At 57.3% G+C, this 23,486-nt stretch overlaps 1 protein-coding gene and 1 long non-coding RNA gene across 4 annotated transcripts in view; one reads left to right on the forward strand and one right to left on the reverse strand.

Moving 5' to 3' along the window:
* The window catches only part of MGAT3 (beta-1,4-mannosyl-glycoprotein 4-beta-N-acetylglucosaminyltransferase), a 55,251-nt gene extending 37,286 nt beyond the window's left edge, over positions 1-17,965 (forward strand). For all 3 annotated transcript variants that reach the window (XM_030320679.1, XM_030320680.1, XM_030320682.1), the window contains one exon: positions 13,141-17,965. In XM_030320679.1, coding sequence (XP_030176539.1) covers positions 13,142-14,743 — 1,602 coding nt within the window. In that variant the 5' untranslated portion in view covers position 13,141 and the 3' untranslated portion in view covers positions 14,744-17,965. The remainder of the gene's footprint in view (positions 1-13,140) is intronic.
* Positions 17,966-19,423: 1,458 nt separating this feature from the next.
* On the reverse strand, positions 19,424-23,255 carry LOC115517751. Its single transcript, XR_003970058.1, has 2 exons — positions 22,845-23,255; positions 19,424-19,998 (listed from the first exon to the last, which is right to left on the reverse strand). It is a non-coding gene; the product is annotated as an uncharacterized LOC115517751 (long non-coding RNA).
* Positions 23,256-23,486: the final 231 nt, after the last annotated feature.

Genomic DNA, 23,486 nt, shown 5'->3' on the forward strand with positions numbered 1-23,486 from the left:
CCCAGGTGGAGGGGAGCCTCAGACAGAAAGGATTTTGGCGATGCGGCTCTCCTGGGCCCAGCGCTCTCGTAACAGATCCAGTCACCTGCTGGAAACAGGGAGGCTGGGGACTCACAAATGGCAGGCCTGCGGGCTCCCGCCGGGGGCTAAGGTGGAGGTGAGAGGGCTCCTTGCTCTGGGCAAGGCTGAAGGCAGCGGTCTAGACCTTGCCTCCTGAGTGAGGACCCCCAGAGGTGGTGAGTGGGCGTGAGTCTCAGGCAGGTCCCTCAACCCCTGTGCCTGTCTCCTCACCACCCGGTGGCTGTGAGGACAAATGGAGGAAGGCACCTAGGCCACTCAGAACGTGCCAGCTGCCATGAAGGTGATGATGATGGAGGCGCCATCTTCTGGAAGGAATGTTCCGGGCCAACTGCTCCCCAGACCTGTCCAGCCCTGCCCAGTTAGAGGGTTTAGCTGCATCCGGGTTACTGACTCAAGAGGGGTGAGAAGGGGTGCCCAGGCTTCTGCCCAAGCAGTCCCCGAAGCGCGGGGGGTCCTTGTCACCCCCTTGGGCTCCACATGCTCTTCAAGGACTCAAACACCCCCCCCCCCCTTTGCTGTCACTGCACTGGGAGTTTCCAGCCCACAGGCCTTTCTTTGTCAGCCTTCTGCCTGACATGCTGTTCCCACTCTGTGAGGTGGCGCCTTCTTGGGTCTCAGCTGAAACGTCCTGTCTTCGGGAGGTCCCCCCTGACACCTGGCACCTGTCGTTCGTTTTCGTCATTCGTCCTCTGTCCCGCCACCGGACTGAGCTCTAGGGGCGGGACTTCATCTGTGTATCCCGAGCCCCGCTGCAACCCCAGCTCCAAAAGCCAGGACCGATCTGCTCTCTCCACCGACCCTAGGGAAGGACACAAGCGCCGTGACTGACTGTGGTCCTCCCAGCCCCTGGGCGCCTTCCCTCCACCCCGGCCCAGTCCCCACCAGGGTAGCTATGCCCCTTGATTCTTCACCGGGCAAGCCCGTGACTGGATGTGGCCCTGCTGACGGGGACACAGCCAGATCCCCGTTCTACCTTAGTGCTCACCCCTCTGGCTTGTCCCAAACATCCACTGAACGTCTGGGCTGGGCCCCGTGCTGGGCGCCGGGAACACAGGGTCAGCCTGACTTGGAGCGCGCACAGTGTGGGAATGGAATGAACAGGGCAGGGGACAAGACCGAACACTGCTGAGGTTTGCTGTGACGGGGCAGAAGCAGGGGTTGGCGGAGACATGGCCCCTGGCTCAGTGGCTGGCGGTCATACTTGGGTGGCCGCCACCTGCTCCTCCTACCCTGGCCCGACAGTGCCTGCACTCCTGCTGGGACCCGTCCACCTTCCCTCCCTGGACCGCTAAGGGGACTCGGGCAAAACCACTCCCCACTCCTGGGATGGCTGTTCCTCCAGGCCCAATTGGTGACTTTCCTTTCCAGGCTGTGTGTGTGAGGCCATCAGAGCCCCCCGGGGCAGGGGCGGGGAGGGGGCCTTCTGAAATGCATGCCCACCACCACCGTGGGTGGGCACTCATCAGTGCTCTGCCCTTTGAGGTTCACACGGTTCCTTCTCTGCCTGGCTGGGGTTTTCAGACCGGTTTTTGGTGTAGAAAAGTTTTCCGCAAACAAAATCTCACGAGGAACGCCAATGTATGAAATTGAGAAGTTGAGAGAGCATCTTTTTGATGGTTTTTTTTGGGGGGGGGGTTGTCCCTGGCTTTGTTACCTCTCTCCTCTCCCCCCCCCACCTCATTCTTTGGTCCCAGGAGGACCCCGTGAGGTTCCACGGAACCTGATTTGGGAACACCTGTTCTCAGTGCCCACATAGCCCTTTACGTGCGATGTTTGTGTATGTCTGTGTCTATTCCCATCTTCTCCTCCCCAGAGCCACCCACCAAGAGTCTGCTTCCCAGAGACAGATGCCTCAGTCTCCCTCCTGTGACATTCATCACATGCCCCTCATCAGATGTTGTTTCACAAGCACCTACCTGGTGGTCTCTCTTCCAGGCAGTGCTGCAGGCACTTGTATTTAAAATCCTGGGGCGCCTGGGCGGTGCAGTCATTTAAGCGTCCCACTCTTGATTTTGGCCCGGGTCATGATCAGTTCGTGTGTTCGAGCCCCACGTCAGGCTCTGCACGGACAGCATGGAGCCTGCTCGGGATTCTCGCTCTCTGCCCCTCCCCCACTCACATATGCAGGCTCTCTCCGTCTCTCTCTCTCTCTCTCTCTCAAAATAAATAAGCTTTAACAAATAAAGTGAAATCTTCACCACAGCCTTGTGACCTGAACACCACAGCTCCGTCGCAGTGCCTCCAGCCGCCTCGGCAGAATGAGGCCCAGCCGCCTCCCTCCCATCCCTCCACCCCCAGGCACTGTGGCTCTCTTCCTCCCTTTCCTCCTTCCCAGACTTTCCCCAGGTCCTACCTCCAGCCCACCTCTTGCCCGTGAGGCCGTGACCCTCCTGCTGCTCACTCCCTCTGTCACTTTGTCACGGCAGCTCGCTACCCCTCCCCACCCTGGTCCTGTGTCCCAGGCCGGAGGCCACAGGCTGCGTCCTCGCCTCCTGCACCGTAGCTGTCCCGATGAGCATCCTCTCCTCCGATCACGCTGCCCCCTCCCGTGGCCAGCTCCCCCATTCCCACAGGGCTGGTGCTGTCATCCCATCTCCCTGCCCTGTTCTCCCCAGTCTGGTCCAAACCTGTGGGCTCCAATGCAGTAGCTGTTAGCACACGCGGCTATTAACCTAAAATTCAAATTAAGTTACGTTGTAAATTAGCTCCTCAGTCTCCCAGTCAATTTCAAGTGCTCGGCAGCCACATGGGGCTAATGGCGGGTGTGTTGGACAGCGCAGAGTGTGCTCTTGGATGGCTCTGGAAGCTGACATGGGCCACCCTCAGGCACAGGCTTAGGGGGTTGCCCCACTCAGAGCCTTCAGTGGCCTGGGGATGAGGCCAACATCTCCACCCCCGCCCCCCCACTGTAAGTGGAGGCTGTGTGGCTCTCAGGCCCTACAGAGCAGTGGATGTGTACAGGTGGGCAGAGGAATGTTCTGCAGGTGGCTTTGCCCTCTGAGCTCCAGTTTCTTCCTGGGTAAAGCGGGGATAATAAGTCCTACCCCCATGATGGCTGGGAGGGTCAAGTATGTGTAAAACCCCCAGCTGACAGCTGGCACGTTACTTAAGCACGTGATAAGTGGTGACCACCATGTTAACATGAATGAGGGAAGGTAGGGGCAGATCTCAAGAGGCAGGGGTCACAACAGCCACGAGCCTCAGTGCTGGGCACTGGGAACCACTGCAGGCTTCTGAGCAAAGCCACCCCATTGGCTGATGCCTGAGGATGACTGATCTGTTTAGCCTCGGTGCTATCCAATAGAACATTCCGCGATGGTGGAAATGTTCTATATCTTCACTACCCATGGGCCTCTGGGGAGCAGACACTGATATCCTCGGTGGGCCAATGACCAGTGGGGAAAGAGGAGGCCCCAGGTCGCTGAGGGCAGGTCCCAGCCTTGGGAACTAACTTTCTCAGGCACATGCTAACCACACCGTGGGAAAGTTCTCCAGCAGCTGGCAGGGGGCTGGGACCAGGCGGAGTTCTGGAGGGGAGGGGTTTGGAGGAAGGAGAGAGGCCCAGGGCACGCTGGCTCTTTGTGGAGTATGGGGAGGGGGAGGGTTCATCACGGAAAGAGCTCCTGGGCATGGGCATTGGCTGAGCTTTCAGCCCGGCCCCTGCTCTGGAGCTGTACCAGCAGAAAGAGTAGGGCCCGGATCTTTGTGCCCAGGGGAGTGGCCTGGGTGCCCCATCTGGCTGGTCAAGAACTGGCTCCCATCGTAGCTGTGCATCTCCTTCGGGCCTTGGTTTCCTTATCTGTGGATAGGAGCAGCAGCTCTCCCACCTGCCCCATGGTGAACAAGGTTTGCCAGGACTTTCTAGTTGCCGGGCAGATGGGGTCCTTGGCCAGGGCTGGCCCTTTAAGCTGACTTCTCCCTGGAGAGACCGGGGAGTAGAAGTCCTGGGGACTGGGCGTCATGATACACCAGACCCTCCCTCAGCCAAGCCATTTGTGTTTAGCCTGGGGCAGAATCCCCAAATCTGCAGCCCCACTGGGTCCCAGGTCTGCCTGTCAGCAGGTGCAGGAGGCTTGGGGAATCTTGGTTTCCATCTGCTTCATTCCCACCAGCCTTGTGTACCTGAGCGAGTAGCTTAACCTCCTGAAGCATCCATTTCCTCATTTATAAAGTGAAGACTCACGTACCTTCCTCCAGGGTTGGCCCCAGGAATCGGGCCCCAATTTCTCCAGCCATTGCGGAGGCAGTGCCCGGCACACTGCAAGGTCTTGGTAAATGCTCACCAGTGGCCTGGATGATGTGCTGGCTGTAGGGTGACCCTCGCGTGTCGGCTTGATCCTTATGGAGCTTTGCCTGATGGACATGAGCCGAAGAAATGGATAAAATGAGGGGTAAAGAAATAGATACAGCGTCAGCCGTTTCTCACATCTTGCCAGGACTCCGGAAGTTGTCGTACTCCGTAGCTGCCTCCTCTGCCCGTCTCCCTATGTGGGATCATGGAACCTCATATTGGAAGGACCCTTATTTAGTCCCGGAGTCTTCTGATCCCTGCGGCGCTGACTTGCTCTGCTTAACCCCAAGGAAGGACCCGGAAGCAGTAGCAGCAGCTCCAGGGAAGCTGATTTAGGTCAACAGAAGGAAGATTTCTAGCAGCCCAACGTGCTTGGAATGGGTGGTGCTAAGAATTGGACAAGCAGAGGCCAGATGGGCACTTGGCATGGGCCTCGGGTGAGGGTGTGGCCAATATTCTTACACCGGGACCCTTCCGACCCTGGGAGAGGAGTCTGGACCTCTGTGGGCTCCACATTCCCTGGGTTCCGAAAGCCAGATGAGTCACTGAGAATGCCTTGTAGGGTGTTGGGTGCCAGTCAGTAGTAAGCAGCCTTCCAATTGGCCCAGTCCTTTAACAAAGCTGGCCAGGAGCAAGGCCTGGCATGTTCAGTTGTATCATCTACATTTGGTTGTCTGGCAGGAAAGCCAAACTGAAGAAAAGAGACAGGCATTTTTAGAGCATCCACCAGTTGCTAGGCTCCTTGCAGGATGCTTGGACACCATGGTTCATCCAGATCTCCCACAGGACTGCATGGGAGAGGATGTCTTCCTTCTTCATCTAAGACTGAGGCTCAGAGAAGCTAAGTAACTTGCTTAAGAGCACACAGGAAATTACAGCTTTGGGATTCAAATGAAATCTTTCTGACTTCCAGTAACAATGGAGGCCACTGCTCACTGAGCACTAACTGTATGCTTAGGCACAGTTACTAGTCCTTTGCATGGATTAACTCATTTGATTCTCAAAACGGCCTTATGAGGTAGGGAGTATTACACCTCCGTTTTACAGAGAAGGGGAACTGAGGCGGGGAGAGGTAAGATAACTTGTCAAAATCATAGGCAGTGTTCAGATCTGACATCACAACCGCCGTGCCTACTCTGTGTCTTAGGCAGTTTGATGCAAAGATACACCTCCTGCCTCCCCCATGGAGATGGGCGGAGCCCTTGGGTCACATGGGGTAGGACTAGAATGTAGGGTAGAGGTGAGCACAGGGAGGCAGACTTCAGCGCAAAATCAAGATGCCCTTTCAAGCAGATGGACCAATTCCTGGAGAGGCCGTGAGGTTGCATTCAAGGGTGCTCCCAGGCCGGGGGTTTTAGATGGGCCAGTTCCTGCCCAAGAGTGGAGACAAGGTGGGCTGTGGGACCTCCAAGGTTTCCCCAGTGGACATTTCCCAGAGCGTCCTGAACACCTACTAGGTGTCAGATCTCTCTGCTGCTGGACATAGAGTGCAGCTGGTCCCTTCTTCCAGTTGTAGGAGTTGAGTGCCCCATGGCTGTTCCAGAACTGAGGACACCAGGGATCGGGTGTCATGAGGCAGGCAGGGAAGGGGGTCAGAGGATGGTGGGCAAGGCAAGTGACCATTAGGACATGAGCCACTGAACCACAGAGGAGGCTGGCAGGGGCCAGTGAGAGGCTGGCAGAGGGCATTCCCAGGGCTGAGCTAGGACCCTGGTCAGCGCAGGCAAGCTCAGGACCATGGAGAGCTCCATGGGAACCTCTCATCACCCGATGACAGTTGTCAGGGTGTGTCTGCACCCAGGAGGCTGCTGCCAGCCTGGTAAGGCCCACAGATGTAGCTTGTGGTCTCCAGGGAGCACCTGTCTTCTCTCTGGCCAAGAGCCCCCACTGGACTCAGCCTGAGCCCTGACCCTGAGGTCGTTGCTGGGTTGTGGGGTTTGAGTTCATCTGATTCCCTCCCTCACCCAATCAACCTTCTAAGCAGAGCCCAAAGAAAGAGGGCACAAGGAGGAGAAGGAAGACGTGGGAAGAGGGAGGGAAAGAAGAAAACCTGCCCAGGGGTACCTTCTGGGGCATGGCTACAGCCACAAGTCAGCACAAGAAGAGGAGGCCCAGGTTGGGCTGATCCTGTCACTGTCCTGGGTCAAGATCAGCCTTAGCCTCCCCTGTCCCTGATTATCTGGCTACCAGGAAGCATCCAGTCCATCCCCTGCCAACTTCATGCAGGAGACCCAGGCTCCTTGGGGCTGGGTACAACTCATGGAGTATGTGTGTATGGGGTTGGGGGTGGGGGGCGGCCTGGGGAAGCTCCTAGAGAGCCTGACAGAAGTTCTTTCTTCCTCCTTTCCCCAGCATCCCGGGAAGTGGGGAGCTGCTTCTCAGCCCCTCCACTGTCAGGCTCAGGTTCAGCCTAGGCTTCACTTACTGAGCCCCTGCCCTGCTCCGTTCCCCTCTGGGACACGACAGCACCCACCAGGGCCCAGGCTTTGCCAGGGGCTCACCTCCAAGCCTTTGCTCCAGCCACGCCCTTACCCGAAGGTTCTCTCTGCTCTCTGCCAGGCTGGGGCATAGCAATGGGAGTAAGAAGAGTTAAAGTTTATTTAGCACTCACTATGTGCCCAGTGCTTTACATGGAGTATTACTGAACCCTCACTTTACAGATGAAAAAGGAGGAAAGTTGTGAACTTGCCCAAGGCTGCACAGATAGGGGATGGCAGAGCCAGGATTTGGACCAGGCAGTCTGGTTCCAGAGTCTGTGTGCACGGAAGTGATGGTGAACACACTGAGGAGACCTCAATGCAGGGTGCTTTTTGTTTGAGCTTTTTGTACAGCTCCCTGCCCCAGGGAGCTGGTCGCCCCGCTGGGGAGACAGATGTCAGGGGAGGTGAGCCCAGCGTGGTGAGCGTTGCGAACAGGACAGGGCTATGGATTGGTCTCCCCGATTTGGTGTCTCATGTGAAGTGGGCAGGACAGAAATGGGTTCAGTACAGCTGTAATTAGTCAAATTGAGATGAGGTCATATTAGAGCGGAGTGGGCCCCTAATCCAATATGACTAGTGTCCTGATAGGAGAAATTTGTGCACATAGACGTGCACACAGGGAGGATACCATGGGACGGTGAAGGCAGAGATGGGGTGATGCTTCTACAAGCTAAGGATGCCAGAGATGACCAGCAAAACCACCAGACGCTAGAGGAGAGGCATGAAGCAGATTCTCCCTCTTCAGAAGGAATCAAGTCTGCTGACACTTTGGTCTCAGACTTCTGGCCTCAAGAACTGAAAATAAATTTCTGTTGCTTAAGCCACAAACAGAAAAGTGGGCAGGACAGGAATGCTTATATCCATTTCGTAGATCAGGGAGTTGAGGCTCGGGTTCACAGTGGCTTTATGAGCCCAGAGGCTGATGCAGGGAGTCGGGAAGAGGGTTGGGAGAGCTCGGGATGGTTCCTCCAGGTTCTGACCTGGGACAGGAGGCACTTGGTTTCAAGCGAGGCCAGCCCTGACACACAGCAAGCACCTGAGAAGTATTGGGTGAATTTCACTGAGATGAGTAAGGGCCTAAGTTGTGGCCTCTGAGTTGCCTAAGATCATTCTCTGTAGGAGGAGGGACTCAGACAGGGGTTTTGCCCTCAGGGAGCTGTGTGCCCAGGGCCTTGGAGGGCCATGGGCGAGCCCATTAGAGACCCCAAGTCCTTCCTCAGTTAAATTTGTTTCTCCAGACAGGTCCTGACCACCACACCCCTCTTGGAGTCCTGAGTTCTTAGAGGCACTCAAACATGCCAGGAGGCAGGAGTAGAGGTTGGAGAGCGGTGAGCTGGACAGTGCCCCCCAGCCCAGCTCCTACTCCCAGATCCAAAGTATTGCTCACCTCCACTCCCATCCAAACTGCGAAGCTTCTAGACCAAGCATACTATGGAAAGGACATGAGATTTGGGTCCAGAGACCAAGGTCAACAGCCAGACTCTGCCATTAGCCAGCTGTGTGACTGGCCACGCCCCTCACTCAGCCTCCATGTTTGCATCTGCTGGGCAGGGTGCCGTGGTGAGGGTTAGAGCGAGGACCCTGCAGAGACAGCCCGTCTCAAAGCCCAGCTCTGCCGTTTACCATCTCCATGAAGGCTGTTGAGGGGTGGCCCCCACCCCAGTCAAAGACTACCCCATCCTTCTAGGTCCTGACCCCTTGCTCACACTTCACATCCAGGTCTTTGGCAAATCCAGCAGAATCTGAGCACTTTCTGCAGCCCTCTCCCCCACCCTGGTGAAAGCCACTCTTGTCTTGCCTGGACAGTGCTGGGGCCTCTTCATTATTCTCCCCGCTCCATTCTTCAGGCAACAGTGTGTTCTCAAAAGAGCAGCCCGAGTGAGCCTCCTCAGACCCAAGTCGGGTCATGTTCCTCCTCTGATCAGAATCCTTCCGTGAAAGCGACATTTCCTGCTGTGGCCCCAGGCTGTGTGTGATCTGGGCGCATCCCTCCCTCCTGAGCGCCGGCTGTTCCTTCTGCCCAGAACCTTCATCCCCTGCTCTCTTGTCGTCTTCAAGTCTTTCTCTTCCTTAAGTCTCCTCTTCTCAGTGAGGCCTGCACTGGCCCCCCGTTTGTCAGTGAAGCCATGTGACCTCCTAATCCTTTACCCTGCTTTTTCTCCAGAGCACTACTCTTGCTAAAGTTATTACCTGACTCGTTGATTTCTAGTTTATTGCAGTCCCTTGCCTAACTCACCCCCATGTGTGCTGCATGGAGGTGAGGGTCCTCGTCTGCCTTGTCCCCTGTGTTCCCAGGGCCTTGCACAGTGCCTGGGACATAGCGGGCTCTTGATAAGCAGTTGCTGAATGAATGGAAGATATGGGTTGGGTGAGCAGCCCGTGGGGTAGCGTGTGGGTCAGTTGCGACGGTGCCTGTTCCATCCACTGGGTTGTCCTCCCTGGTCACCAGTAGACTCTTCATGAGTGTCACCCTCCTTGGGTTGAGTGTGGCCGATGGAGGAGGCTCAGGACAGGTTTACCATAGCTGATCCCACAGAGCCTGACCCTCCCTAATTGTGTGACGGTGGGCAAATTATATCATCTCTCTCTCCCCAGTCTCTTCATCTGTAAAATGGGGACGGCAATAGCATAGCACCTGCTTCCTGTTGAGAGGATCCAGTGAGGCCAAGTGTGTAATGTGCTCGGGACAATCGCTGGCTTGTAAGCGTCAGCGACCATCGGCTTTATTGTTACCACTGGGTGTTTCTCGAGGAGGCGTTCGGACAGAGGTAGAAATGCTGTCAGCTGGGGCCTGGTTTGGTTCCGTGGATTTCGCTCACAGCTGGGCCACCTGGAGGGATCTAGCCTTGGCTGTAAGGAGGGAGAGAGGTGCTGGCATGAGAGCGGAAGTGGGTGCGGGTCCTGACGTCGCCACCTGCTTAATGTCCTTTGGGAAAAGTCTCGTCACCTTTCCGAGTCTGTTTCCCCATCTGTGAAATGGGTGGTTACAGTAGCCTCCCAGGGTGGATGAGACAGGAGACCACAGGTGCCGATGCTTTATTTATTCAGTTTCCTATTTATGTGCCACTCAGTCAAAAAAAAAAAATGTATTTGGAGCACTTATCAAAATACATGAAGATAAGGTAAGAAGGGATCAGGACAAGAAGAGTAAGAGCGAAACCAGAAGCGAAGGCGCCCGCAGGAAGTCTGGTCTGTGAGGCACTGACTTGCTCCAGGCCGACCACCTGAGTCTCCCCAGCCGCCGGAGCAACACGGGAGCCCCACTCGGCTCCTTCATGCCCAGCAGCAAGCCAGGCCCGGGCCTCATCAGGGGGCCGCCCGCTGAAAGCCCCCGTGAAAGGGGGATCCCAGGCACAGGTGAGTCTGTCTTCCGCAGGGCACGTCTGGCCAGGCGTAACGAGAGCCTGAAAGCCAGCCTGGCCCGGGAACCGAGGGGCAGCTGGGTCAGTGTGACCTCGGCTACAGGAATTAGTCTGAGTGGCAGCCTGACCCTGCCCTCCACGGCTCATGGGCCAGCTCAGTCCAGTGGGGGCCAGGATCGGGGTGTGCTCCACGGAGGCAGGTTCCAAGGCGGGGGTGGAAATAGCCTGCCGGAAGGATCAGGGCTGCCTGAGTAGGTCCTCAAAGCCCTCTGGCGGGTCACCGTGGAGGCTTCCGCTGTGCTGACATCAGTCTTCAGTGTTGCCTTCTGCCCGGTGTCCGCCACAGCAAGAACTCCTATCTACCCGCCTGTATCGGGCCTCACCCCTGTGCCCCTGCACCCACCCTGCTGGCCTGGTCTACCTGGTCTCACTTTGCCAGAGTAGGGCTGGATAGAGAGAGGAGCCAAGACGACCTGCTTCAGAAGGTTGCCAAGGGGCAGCCCCTCCCTCCTGTCTTCCCAAAAGCCAGTGGAGACCGGCCCCTCCCACCCTGGCCCTAGGGCAAGCTGACATTTAGCAGAGGTCAGGCCCCCACCCCCGATTGTCCTGCCTGTCTGCAGTCAGCTGTGCAGGCCACCCTTGGGCAGGCTCCAAGAGCGCCCAGGCGTTCAAACTAGAGGAGGTGGGTCCCCTTGGACCCGACAGCACAAGTACCCTGGCCAGTGGGATTGGCGACCCCACTGTTCTCACTAGCTTGCTCAGGACTCCTCGCCAAGGTGAGGCCGGGAAGGGGGTGTAGCACGGGAGTCAAGCCACCCGGGTTCCTGCCCCTGCTTTGTAACCTCAGGCAGGTCCCTGAAGCCCCCTAGGTCCTGGTTTCCTCCTCTAGAAAATTAAAGGATTGAAGGAGGTGATTCTTAAAATGTTTTCTAGGTCAAACATGTCATGATTCTGTGCGTTATGACCACGCAGCTTAGAGAAAGTTAACGTTGGAATCTTCCAGCATTGAAAGCATGGAAGTTTATTGAGCACCTGCTGCCCACCAGGAACACTGTACCCATTTCACAGGTGTAGAAACTGACGTTTAGGATGGTGAGCTGTTCTTGAGGTCACAGAAGTTTGAAGACAAGTGTGCCTCTTTCTACCCTGCTGTCTTCAGAGTTAGGAAGTGGAGGGCAGAGTATGGCAAGAAGGCGCCCAAATGACCCGGAGAAGGGAAGAGAAGCCACAGAAAGGAACATTTTCAGGGAAAGAATGTTCTAGGTGGAAGGGCAGTGTCTCACTCATAGGGATCTACGGAAGGGGAAATGAAAACACCAGATGCCAAAGCCCGGTTTCTGTCCTAGCCCCTCCAGCGACCCCGTAGGTCATCCAACCAAGTCGTTGGTCCTACTCGGCCAAATGGGTGTAGCCTCCAGCCTGCCTGCCCGCCTCCCTGGGCCCCGGGACAAAGTGAGCCAGACGCTTACAGTCAGAAGTGCCGTCTCGCTACACAGGCTCATTCACGAGATAAGTAGCACATCTGAACAAAGTGTGGGCTTTAGTTAATAGTAATGTGGCCATTTCCATTTTTTAGTTATGACAAATGTACCATGGTGATATATAAGACATTAGCCCTAGGGGAGACCGAGTGAGGAGTGTCTGGAACATTTACTTAAACTGTAAAAGACAGTATACAAGGCTGTCCATTCCACAGCCATCAACTAATTGATAAAATTGGGGCACCCGGGTGGCCCAGTCCGTTGACCGTCCCACTCTTGATTTAGGCCCAGGTCACGATCCCAGGGTCATGGGATCGAGCCCCGACTGAAGGAGGAGCCTGCTTAAGATTCTCTTTCTTTCTTTCTCCCCCAGCTGCCCCTCTGCCCCTCTTCTCTGCTGGTGCGCGCGTTCTCTCTCTCTCTCTCTCTCTCTCTCTCTCTCCTAAATAAATAAATAAATAAAAGCAAACGAATCGATAAATCACACTGCATAAATGAATAGAGAATGGTTGTAGTCATGACTCACTCATGAATAGACAGTGATTCATTCAAAATAACCGTGGAATATTATGTGGGATTTAAAAGGAAACGGCAGATTTATTACTACTGATACGAAAGTCTGTTTCATCTGTCATTGATTGGGGAAAACAACTCGAGTGCGCTTAGTGTCCAGTATGATACTATTTACGAAAAATAGGAAACCAAGAACAGAATTGTTGCCTATAAAACCCAGCAACACACGTCAGACAGGTCAAGCTGTGTGGGGAGACAGGTCTGGAGAGGGGGGAGTGAAACGGGCACCTGTACTTACTCTTAAGTGTGTTAGAGTTCAATGTGTTTCCTTGAGGCCTGTGAATATTTTTCAGTGAAAAGGAACTAGATGTGTCAACATATCCACATCAACGGAAAAAAGAACAGCACCCTGGGCGGTTCCGGGGCAGGGCGGGGTGGGGGGCAAGTCGGCGGCCGCACTCCCTCCCTTGGGGCCTGGGGGCCCCCCCCCCCCCCCGGGGCAAGTTCAGCCCTGCCGGGTGTTGTTGCTGCTGGAGCAAAGCCTAGCGGTGCAGCTGGTCGGGTCAGGGTGGGCAGGCGGGGTAGAAGATCAGACTGCAGGGGAGGAGGGGGGGTGTTTGACCTGGCAGTCTCTGGGGGGGCAGGGCTGAGCCAACAGGGAGGAGGTCCTGAGCCAGGAGGGGAATTTCCTTGACGGGGTGGGGCTGGGGGGCTTCCAGGGGTACTTGGTACAGAGTGGGATTCCCGGGCTAGACTTCTGGGGGACAGGAAGTGACCTCATGCAAGGGCGCCAGGCACTGGCCAGGACGTTCACAGACACGGTGGTGGCAAAGGCTTTCTCAGGCTCCCTTCCTTAGGAGAGGGGCCTCGGGCTCTGGTCACCCGGGTCTGCAGACCCCCTGACCCGTCTGCTGTCTCCCTCTTTCCTGCAGAATGAAGATGAGACGCTACAAGCTCTTTCTCATGTTCTGTATGGCCGGCCTGTGCCTCATCTCCTTCCTGCACTTCTTTAAGACCCTGTCCTATGTCACCTTCCCCCGGGAACTGGCCTCCCTCAGCCCGAACCTCGTGTCCAGCTTCTTCTGGAACAATGCCCCCGTCACGCCCCAGGCCAGCCCGGAGCCGGGTAGCCCCGACCTGCTGCGAACGCCGCTCTATTCCCACTCGCCCCTGCTCCAGCCCCTGTCGCCGAGCAAGGCCACCGAGGAGCTCCACCGGGTGGACTTCGTGCTGCCCGAGGACACCACCGAGTACTTCGTCCGCACCAAGGCCGGCGGCGTCTGCTTCAAACCGGGCACCAAGATGCTGGAGAAGCCCCCCTCGGGGCGGCCCGACGAGAAGGCCGAGGGCGCCGACGGCTCCTCGGCCCGGGGCCCCGCGCGGCACCTGCTGAGCACCCGCGAGCGCCCGGGGGCCCGCGGCGCGCGGCGCAAGTGGGTGGAGTGCGTGTGCCTCCCGGGCTGGCACGGGCCCAGCTGCGGCGTGCCCACCGTGGTGCAGTACTCCAACCTGCCCACCAAGGAGCGCCTGGTGCCCCGGGAGGTGCCGCGGCGGGTCATCAACGCCATCAACGTCAACCACGAGTTCGACCTGCTGGACGTGCGCTTCCACGAGCTGGGCGACGTGGTGGACGCGTTCGTGGTGTGCGAGTCCAACTTCACGGCGTACGGGGAGCCGCGGCCGCTCAAGTTCCGCGAGATGCTGACCAACGGCACCTTCGAGTACATCCGGCACAAGGTGCTCTACGTCTTCCTGGACCACTTCCCGCCGGGCGGGCGGCAGGACGGCTGGATCGCCGACGACTACCTGCGCACCTTCCTGACGCAGGACGGCGTGTCGCGGCTGCGCAACCTGCGGCCCGACGACGTCTTCATCATCGACGACGCCGACGAGATCCCCGCGCGCGACGGCGTGCTCTTCCTCAAGCTGTACGACGGCTGGACGGAGCCCTTCGCCTTCCACATGCGCAAGTCGCTCTACGGCTTCTTCTGGAAGCAGCCGGGCACCCTGGAGGTGGTGTCGGGCTGCACCGTGGACATGCTGCAGACGGTGTACGGGCTGGACGGCATCCGCCTGCGCCGCCGCCAGTACTACACCATGCCCAACTTCCGCCAGTACGAGAACCGCACCGGCCACATCCTGGTGCAGTGGTCGCTGGGCAGCCCCCTGCACTTCGCCGGCTGGCACTGCTCCTGGTGCTTCACGCCCGAGGGCATCTACTTCAAGCTCGTGTCCGCCCAGAACGGCGACTTCCCCCGCTGGGGCGACTACGAGGACAAGCGGGACCTCAATTACATCCGGAGCCTGATCCGCACGGGCGGCTGGTTCGACGGCACGCGGCAGGAGTACCCGCCGGCCGACCCCAGCGAACACATGTACGCCCCTAAGTACCTGCTCAGCAACTACGCCCAGTTCCGCTACCTGCTGGACAACCCCTACCGGGAGCCCAAGGGCACAGCGGAAGGTGGGCGGCGGAACAGGGGGCCCGAGGGAAGGCCGCCCGCCAGGGGCAGATCGGATGTGGTCGAAGGCTAAGGCTGCGAGATCTTCAAAGAGCCGGCGGGCGGGGCGGGGGGATGGCGGCAGCCCCTCCCGCTGTTTCCCTGCCTCCCTCTGCCGGCTGCCTGGTTCCCGAGAGGACCGAGCCCTTGGGAACCCAGGGCCAGGCCTGTGGGCTCACAAAGCATCCTTCCTTGTCGGGAGAGGGGAGTCCAGCCCTTCCGTCCACCCAGAGTGCTGTGGCCAGGAGGTGCCAACGGAGAGTGCATGACGGTTACTGGGCAGCCAGGGAGGGCGGGCAGGGTCGGGGAAGGGGACCCGCAGGAGAAGCTCCCCAGGCCAGCCACGTGGGAGGTGCGGCCCCGGCCGGGGAGAAACCTGCCGTTGGGCCTCCTGGGGCTTTGGACCTGCAGCGGGAAGGTGGGCAGGCCGGGAGGTCCTGGGGCTCTGTAAATGGGTGCATCCGGGTGCAGGAGGAAGAGGGGACAGCAAGGTGGGAGGGATGTAAAGGAGCGTCCAGCTGGGAGGAAGCGCAGTGTCCTCGGAAGGGCTGAGCCGGAGGGAGCAGAGAGCTCTGCCCGCAGGACACCCCTGCGCTGGACAGCACCCGTGGGGTAGGGCCTGGAGTCTGCCGAAGCCCGGGGAGTCTTGCTTTTGGTTCCAAACCTGGCCTTGACATCCCGTCTTTCTTTTTATACTGTCGTCTTGTGGGCTGCCCGCTCAGCCCTCGCAAGGCCAAGACTCCAGTTCTCGGGGTGGGATGGGAGCCGGAGGCTGGACCGTCAGGCCGGCCTGGGAGGGGGCCTCGGGGAGGCAGAGGTTCCCCATCACCCCTTCCCACTGGGACCCACAGCCCCAGCCCTCCACCGTCTCTGATAGAGTCACCCTTGTGCCCCTGCTCGGGGCTGGCTAGAGCCAGGAAGGGCCCACAGGCTGCCTGGGACCAGGAAGGACTTTGAGGTCAGTTATGTCATCTCATTCCCCTCAGTTTATCTCATGGGGGCAGGGGATGTATCGGTTAGATTCTAAGCTGCTGCCATTAAGAGGCCCCCAAACACAATGGTTGAAGCAAGACAAGCTTGTTTCTAGCTTAACTGTCCAGAGGGAGATGGTCCAGATCCAGTAGGGCAGCTCTGCTTTTTCCCACATACACACCTTCCAGTTCTGGACAGAGCGGTGGCTTCAGCTCCCACCATCACATGTGCATCCCAGCCTGGGAGAAGCAGAGAAGGGCAAGAGAAGCACATGTCCTTTCCCGTTAAGGGCATGAGCCAGCATGGCATGGTCACTTCCGATCGCATCTCACTGGCCGGGTCTTAGTCACGTGGTCACAAGCAGCTGCAAGGGAAGCTGGGAAAGGGAGTGTTCAGCCACATGCCCAGCCTCAGCTTGAGAGTCCTCTTAGTAAAGGAAGGAGGAGAGCACGGAGACCAGGAGCATCTTTGGCACAGAGGGAGGGCCATGGGGAGAGAGCGTCAGAATGACTAACACAGTCCTAGGATCCTCCTCTCAAGTTCAGAGCTCTTAGACGCACCTGCTCCTGCCCCCATTCACTGCCAGTCCAGAGCTGGGGGGGGGGGGGCGGGCAGTGAGAGCCTGCAGTTGAAGGAGGGGTGAGACACCGCCCTCCTGAGGCCCCCACAGATGTTCACCCAGCCATGCCAGGATGCAGAGCCTGCCTGCCGAGCGGGACATGTTTGTGTGTGCGTGTGTGTATTTATGGGCATGTGTGCATGTTTGGTGTGTACTTGTGTGTGTCTGTCTTGGGGTGTCCCTGTAAATAGATGCTTCTGTGTGGATGTGGGGGCAGGGCCCAGGCCTCCCCTTCCCCGGGACCTGGAGACTGTGGCCACAGCCCCTCACAGCTCCCCCAAAGTGACTGAGGCGCAAAGCCCTCGGGGAGCCTAGCAAGCAAGGCTAAAGGGGGATGCGGGGTCTGTCTGTCTGTCTGTCTTTCAGTCCAAGGAATGAGAATCCTCCGGGCCCGAGGGCTGAACAGCTGAGAGCTCACTACCTCCCCGGCCTGTTTTGGTCCCCACCGTATCCTTCCATCCCATCCCACCCAGCCTCCAGCCAGGACTGTCTCTGGGGGTCTTGTTGGGGTTTCCTGACGGGCCAGAAGGGGAGGGGGTCTCCCCTGCCTCAGCTCTGTCCAGAGAACTGTCTGGCGTGGGTGTGGTCTGGGGAGCTGGCCGCAGAGCAGCGTCCGGCCGGCAGGCATGAATCAGGTGGCAGGGCCCTATGGCCTCCAGTCTCCCACCCCAAGCAAGTCTTTAGGGTGCCCTGAGGGAACCCCTCCCTTGGAGTTACAGCAGTCCCCCTAGTCCCTCTTGGATCTGAGAAGTGGCAAAAGAAATCAGGATGTCCCTGTGGCTCTGGGCCAACCCAGACCGGGGCCTGTCTTCCCAGCCACCTCTGCTCACCCCCCGGACAGGCAGTCTCTGGGGGCTCCTGACTCGGGCCTGAGTCCCAGCCCAGGGCCTCCCTCCTGAGGGCTTCCTCACCTCGTGCCCCTGGCACCCTCGGCTGCTATGGGCATGCCCCCTCCCCAGGCTGGCAGGGGTCCCTGGCCTCCAGTTCACCAGCTCCGGGGCAGGGGAAGGAAGAGGGGAGGAGCTCAGATCTGCCAGGACCCACCTTCCCTCTCAGACCCAGAACCCTGTTCGCGGTCACTGCCGAGTGGAGACCTGGCCATTGGGTGGATACAGCAGCCATCAGTGGAGGGGGGGGGGGCGGGGGGCAAGGTGTGGGGTTGAAGAGTTTCACATATACTCACATTCATACACTGGGAATTCTGGGGGGTGGGGGGTCGGGGGGCGGGCAGGGGAGCCCCGGGCCACTCCCCCAGTATGAAAGGAAACCAAACTGTGAATGTGTGAGGGCGGGCGCACTGCTGGCCCTGTCGCCATAACCAGGTGTCTTTCCCTGGGAACCACTGGCCCTACGACCTCTAGACTCAGGAGGCTCAGCCAGCCCACAGGTCATGTCCATTCCCAGGGGCGGGTGTGGGAGAGCTTTGGGGGCAAAGGTGACGGTTGGGGAGGGGATATAGGACTTCCCCAAGCAGAAGGCAAGGCCCTGGGAAATGTATAATTTAAGGACGCCAATGATAATAGTATTATTTTTTTTGTAAGGGAAAATCAATATGTACATTCTGAAATCATTTTCTCTGTAAATGGTTGGATTTCATTTCACCCTTAAAGGGATGCTTAAAGGAAAAGATAATATTAATAATAAAAACAGCTACAAAGTCTGAAAGGTGCGCGTGCGGGGTCAGTTTGGGGGTGCTCTGGGTCAGGGAGGGGTGCGAGGGGGTGGCTCAGGTCTTCCTAAAAACTTCCTCGCCGCCAGCGCCGGGCCCACGGGGTGTGAGCCTCCCCACAGACGGACGGACGCTGGGCAGGAGTGGGGCGTGCCGAGGCCCTCACCGAGGAGTGCACGCACCCACGCACAACCAGGGGCGCATCCTCCCCTTCCCCACCCCACCTGGTGGAACCAGCTGGAAGGAGGGGCGCAGAAAGACGAGGTAGGTCCAGGACTGGCCACACACACACCCCCTCCCCGGGGTGGACCTGTACCTCGCCAGAGCGCCAGATGAAGGTTCTCGTGTCTACCCCCAAAGGAGAGCGGTTCTCAGTCCTGACCTCAGGGCGTCCGGACAAACCCTCCCGCTTCAGTGTTCTTCCCCTCTTTGCCTGTCACAGGTTCGTTCTTTCTTTCACTTTTCTTCTTTCCTTCCTTTTTCTTTTTCTCTTTCTTTTCTTCCTTCCTTTCCTTCCCTTCCTTCCCTTTCTTTCTTTCTTTTTCTTTCTTTCTTTCTTTCTTTCTTTCTTTCTTTCAATTTTTCTTCCTTCCTTCTTCTTTTTCTCTTTCTTTTCTTCCTTCCTTCCTTTCCTTCCCTTCTTTCCCTTTCTTTCTTTCTTTCTTTCTTCTTTCTTTCTTCTTTTTCTTTCAGGATTTTTAAAAAAGTAATCTACACCCAATGTGGGGCTCAAACCTACCACCCCAAGATCAAGATTCGCAAGTTCCACCCACTAAGCCATCCAGGTGCTTCCCTGTCACAGGTTCTAAGGTCACACAGCCACTTGGTGGCAGAAGAGGGACCGCACCTGGATTCCCGGCACTGGTCCTGTCGCCAGCCCTTTGGAGCACGTGAAGACGGCACTGTCTCTCCCATGGACTTGTGCTCAGATGGTGCCTGGAGCCAGGGAATGCGGGGGCCTTCCTGGAGGCTTCCATCAAGCCCATGGACGATGGTATCGTCCTCGGGAAGGAACCCTCTGGGTATTTTCCAAGGAGGGTCTCAGATGGTGATAGCAAGCACACTTTGAACTCGGCCTCAGTCCCCCGTGGGGTGGCTGTGCGGCCTCCCTGTTAGATGGGGAGACGGAGGCTGGAGACAGGGAGGAGAGACAGAAGTGTCGGGGGCCACGGCAGGGGCTGATGTCCCCTGAGCAGCCACAAGGTGCGCAGGGTGTCACATGCATAACTCAGGTACGTGGCCTCCGGCCGTGCTGCCAATGCCCAGGAAGGCACCTGCTGCAGGTGCTTGTGGGGTTGGGGGGGGGTGGGGAGTGTAATTCCACAGGCTTGGGGGGGAGTGGAGGAGATACAGACATCCCACCTAGCCAAAAGGGGGTGACGGTAACCCCTCTCCACTTGAGATCAAGTGTATAACCCTTAAATCATGTCCCAGAATGAATCGTCCTCATCATAGACTTTTACAGACGTTATTTATTAAGCGCCTATTCTGTGCCAGGCTCTGGGCTAAGAGATCTCCCTCCCCATCACTCCCATTTTACAGCTGTGGGGAGGGAGGCTTGGGTACATTAAGGCAGTGAATGCCACGCGCCCCTCCCTGTGTCAGCGTCCGTGGCGGGGGGGGGGGGGGGGGGGGAGGAAGATGAAGGCAGGAGGCGTGAGGATGCTCGTGACGTTCCACACTGATGTTCAAACACCATCCGAGCTCCTAATCAAGCCAGGCGTGGTGCCGGGTGAGGGGACGCCGAGCGAAGGCAGTCCCTGCTGTCAGGAGGATTACGGACAGTGGGAAACACCAACAGGTAAGCGCCACGTCAGTGCGGTGAGGTGAGGGCTGGCGTGAAGTCGTCAGAGCCGAGGAAGCCGGCTGTGAGCGGCTGTGCACATCAGCTACGACTGTCTTCCTCCACGGGCCATCCAGGGAGCTGATGTACTGTTCTGGTGGGCTCTGCGGCCTTGGGGGGGGGGACACCTATTCTCTCCAGACGCAATCTGCTTATAAAAATGGTCCATAGAGAGCTTTACTGCATCTAGAGGACAACATAAAAGAAAGGGAAATGGTTTACAACCTGTAAAGCTCCATCAGGATGGGGGAGACCAGAGCAAGCCCGGTGACTGGGTAACAGCAACCACTGAAGTGCTTCTAGAGTTGCCCTCCAGCTCAGGGCTTGAGCTGTGGGCAGTTGAAACTCCCAAGCCCTGGGGCGCCTGGGTGGTTCAGTCCAACTTGACATCGACTCAGGTCATGATCTCATGGTTTGTGGGTTTGAGCCCTACGTCAGGCTCTGTGCTGACAGTGTGGAGCCTGCTTGGGATTCTCCCTCCTTCTCTCTTCCCTTCCCGCCCTCCCCATCAAAATAAGTAAATAAACTTAAAAAAAAAACAAAAACAGGGGCGCCTGGGTGGCTCAGTTGGTTAAGTGTCTGACTCTGGCTCCGGTCATGATCTTGTGGTTTGTGAGTTCAAGCCCCGCGTCGGGCTCGGTGCTGACAGCTCGGAGCCTGGAGCCTGCTTCGGATTCTGTGTCTCCCTCACTCTCTGCCCCTCCCCTACTCACAATCTGCCCCTCTCTCTCTCTCTCTCAAATAAATAAACATTAAAAAACAAAAACAAACCCTGAAGCCCTGACATCCTGGAGCCCACTGGGAGTCCCCACCTGGGCACCCCACATCATAGAACATCCATGCATCTGTGGTTACCATTCACAGCAGTGAAAAGCCTTCCCCTGGGGCCAGCTCTCTGGCCAGCATCCTCGACCCCTCCTGTGCTGTTCTAGTGAGTTCCCAGACACTCAGTTATAGCAGGAAACTAATGCTTTTAAATTACAATAATTTTTTTAAGTTTCATTTTGTAGTTTACCCCATCAAATATTTACTGCTTCAACACAAACCACCCTGAAATCTAACACAACAATTGATTTGCTGACGGTTCCACAATTCGATCTAGGCTCAACTGAACGGTTCTTCTGCCGGGCAGCGCATGGGCAGCTGCTTCAAGGATGTGCCCACCTGCTCAGGCCTGACCTGGATTATTGGTGACAGAGGAAGGGATAATTCACAAAAGAATGAGCCTGTCAGTCAGTCAGTGCTTATGCAGGAGACACACAGGGCTTCACACAAACAGGCCCCCTGCCTCCTGCCATAAAAACATTGCTTGAATCTCACCTCAGGGAAGCATCACGCAAATTCAAGTGGAGGGACAATCCGCCCGCAAACCTGACCTCTCGTATGCTCCTCGTTTCCTGCGTTTGTAGGAAAAGTCCGACCCTACATCGGTACCACAAACCACCTCTCAGACACGCTCCCTGATCTGCTCTGCCAGCCAGTCCACTGCTGTCCAGTAATGAGACTTTCAGACTCTTTGCCATTTGGTTCTGTAAATATTGGCCAGGGTCTGGGGTGCAGGTTGGTGGTGGGAAAAAGAAACAACATTCTTGAGATTTGTAGGAGGCAGGAAACCTGACTCTGTCATTCCAGCCCATTGTGACAGTGTCCTGGGGCAGAGGCTCCAAACGGGGTCGCTCAGTTCTAGAACGCTCTTGAGGGACACCTGGGGGGGCTCAGTCGGTTAAGCATCCAACTTCGGCTCAGGTCGTGATCTCGCAGTTCGTGAGTTCGAGCCCTGTGCCGGCAGCTCAGAGCCTGGAGCCTGTTTCAGATTCTGTGTCTCCCTCTCTCTCTGCCCCTCCCCTGCTCTCTCTCTCTCTCTCAAAAATAAACAAACATTAAAAAAAAATTAGAAAGTTCTCGAAGAGTCCCCTCGATCGCCAGCATTTAAAACAACCTGATTAGGATGCTTAGAACCAATTTCATTTTTGCAAATCAGACTCATCTCTCAGGAAGCCGCCATGCTAATGCAGTTAGGTGTGCAACCCCACTCCATGACAGTGAGTTTTTCTAGTCGGTCACCCCTCTTCCCACCCACTGTACCCATGCCACCTCTTCTGCCAGTACTTAACCTTTCAGCTCAACCCTGCACTCGCTCACTGACTGCACGCCGTATGACGGGCCCCAAGGAAGATACAGAAACGGAGAAGACACACTTGCTGCCCTCTAGGAGCTGAAAATCGACTTGCAAGTAAGGCCACGGTTTCTCGACCTCGGCGCTAGTGACCTCGTGGCCAGATGATTCTGTGTTGGGGGGCCTGTCCCGATGCATTGCAGGGTGTTAGCAGCATCCCTGGCCCCTACTTACCGGATGAATCCGCTCCCCCGAGTGTGACAACCACGCGTGTCTCCAGACATCGTTAAATGCCCCCTGGAAGTGGAATCAGGCACTTTCCATACGTTACTTCATGTAATCTATGTGGCATCTGGGGGCGGGGGGGGGGAGGGGGTTACGCCTTACCAGCCTGCAAGGTTGTAGGGGTGGGGAGGCTAGGATCCGGGGAGATTAAGGGTATAAATTGCTGAAAGCCACACAGCTCCCCATGGGACTTAGAGGACCAGGGCCTCCACCACCCTTCGCACGGTGCTGTGCTGCCTCCTAGTGGGAGAGCCAGGCATGTCCACAACCGGCGGTGCGGGCCGGCCTTCCCTCCTTTCCTTCCTTTCTTTTACCCAACTGGACGCCAGGTGGGATTTCAGAGGGCGCATAAAGCAGACGCCGCAGAATGGAAGGATGTATATACACATACATGTGTGTGTATATATAATAGAATCACAGAACATTATGAAGAGAAAGGAAAACCGAGACCAGGAAATACACAGAATGATGAAGGCCACGCGAGGGGGATATCCGTGTGGTGAAGGCATGTGGCGCAAAGGGCGACGTGCTCTTCTCCCCCTTCGGCAGACGAGGAAAGGAAGGTTCCAGAGCCTGCACAGGACGTGGCGGAGCCCGGAAGGTGAACACCTCTGGAGCGTCTGTTCCCTACCTGGCGGGGCTGGGTGTGACTTCCGCTGGGGCCCCGTGGCGCTCACCGGATCCTGCTGAGCTGTACTGACACGGCGGGCGCGTAACAGCTCATCCCTCCTCGGGCGGCCGGCTCCCAGCCCCACTTGCGTCAGTAGTGGTGGCTGACGTTGATATCCACCCACCGGCACGTCCCCAGTCAGGCCCCAGAGACCCCCTCACTCTGGCAGACCAGGGCCGCCACCTTCCTTAGGGTCCATTCGTCCCCCTCGGAGTCACTGAGGGCAGAGGCCCACGGCTCTGCGTCAGCGGGAGGCTTTGCCGGGTGGCGTCGTCAACACTCTTGGAAGTTCCTGAGCATGTTCTTGGTTTCAGCTCATGTCAGGATCTCACAGGTTTGTGGGATCGAGCCCCGTGTCGGGCTCTGCGCTGACAGCAGGGAGCCTGCTTGGGATTCTCTGTCTCCCTCTCTCTGCCCCTTCCCCACTCCCCCATGCACTCTCTCTCTCTCTCTCTCAAAATAATAAGAAAACATAAAAAAAAAAGGGGGGGGGTGCCGAGGTGGCTCAGTCAGCTAAGCATCCAATTTCAGCTTTGGTCACGATCTCACGGTTCGTGGGTTCGAGCCCCGTGTTGCGCTTTGTGCTGACAGCTCGGAGCCTGG

Source organism: Lynx canadensis, chromosome B4 (assembly GCF_007474595.2).
Source record: "Lynx canadensis isolate LIC74 chromosome B4, mLynCan4.pri.v2, whole genome shotgun sequence".
In the NCBI taxonomy this organism is placed as follows: Eukaryota; Metazoa; Chordata; class Mammalia; order Carnivora; family Felidae; genus Lynx; species Lynx canadensis.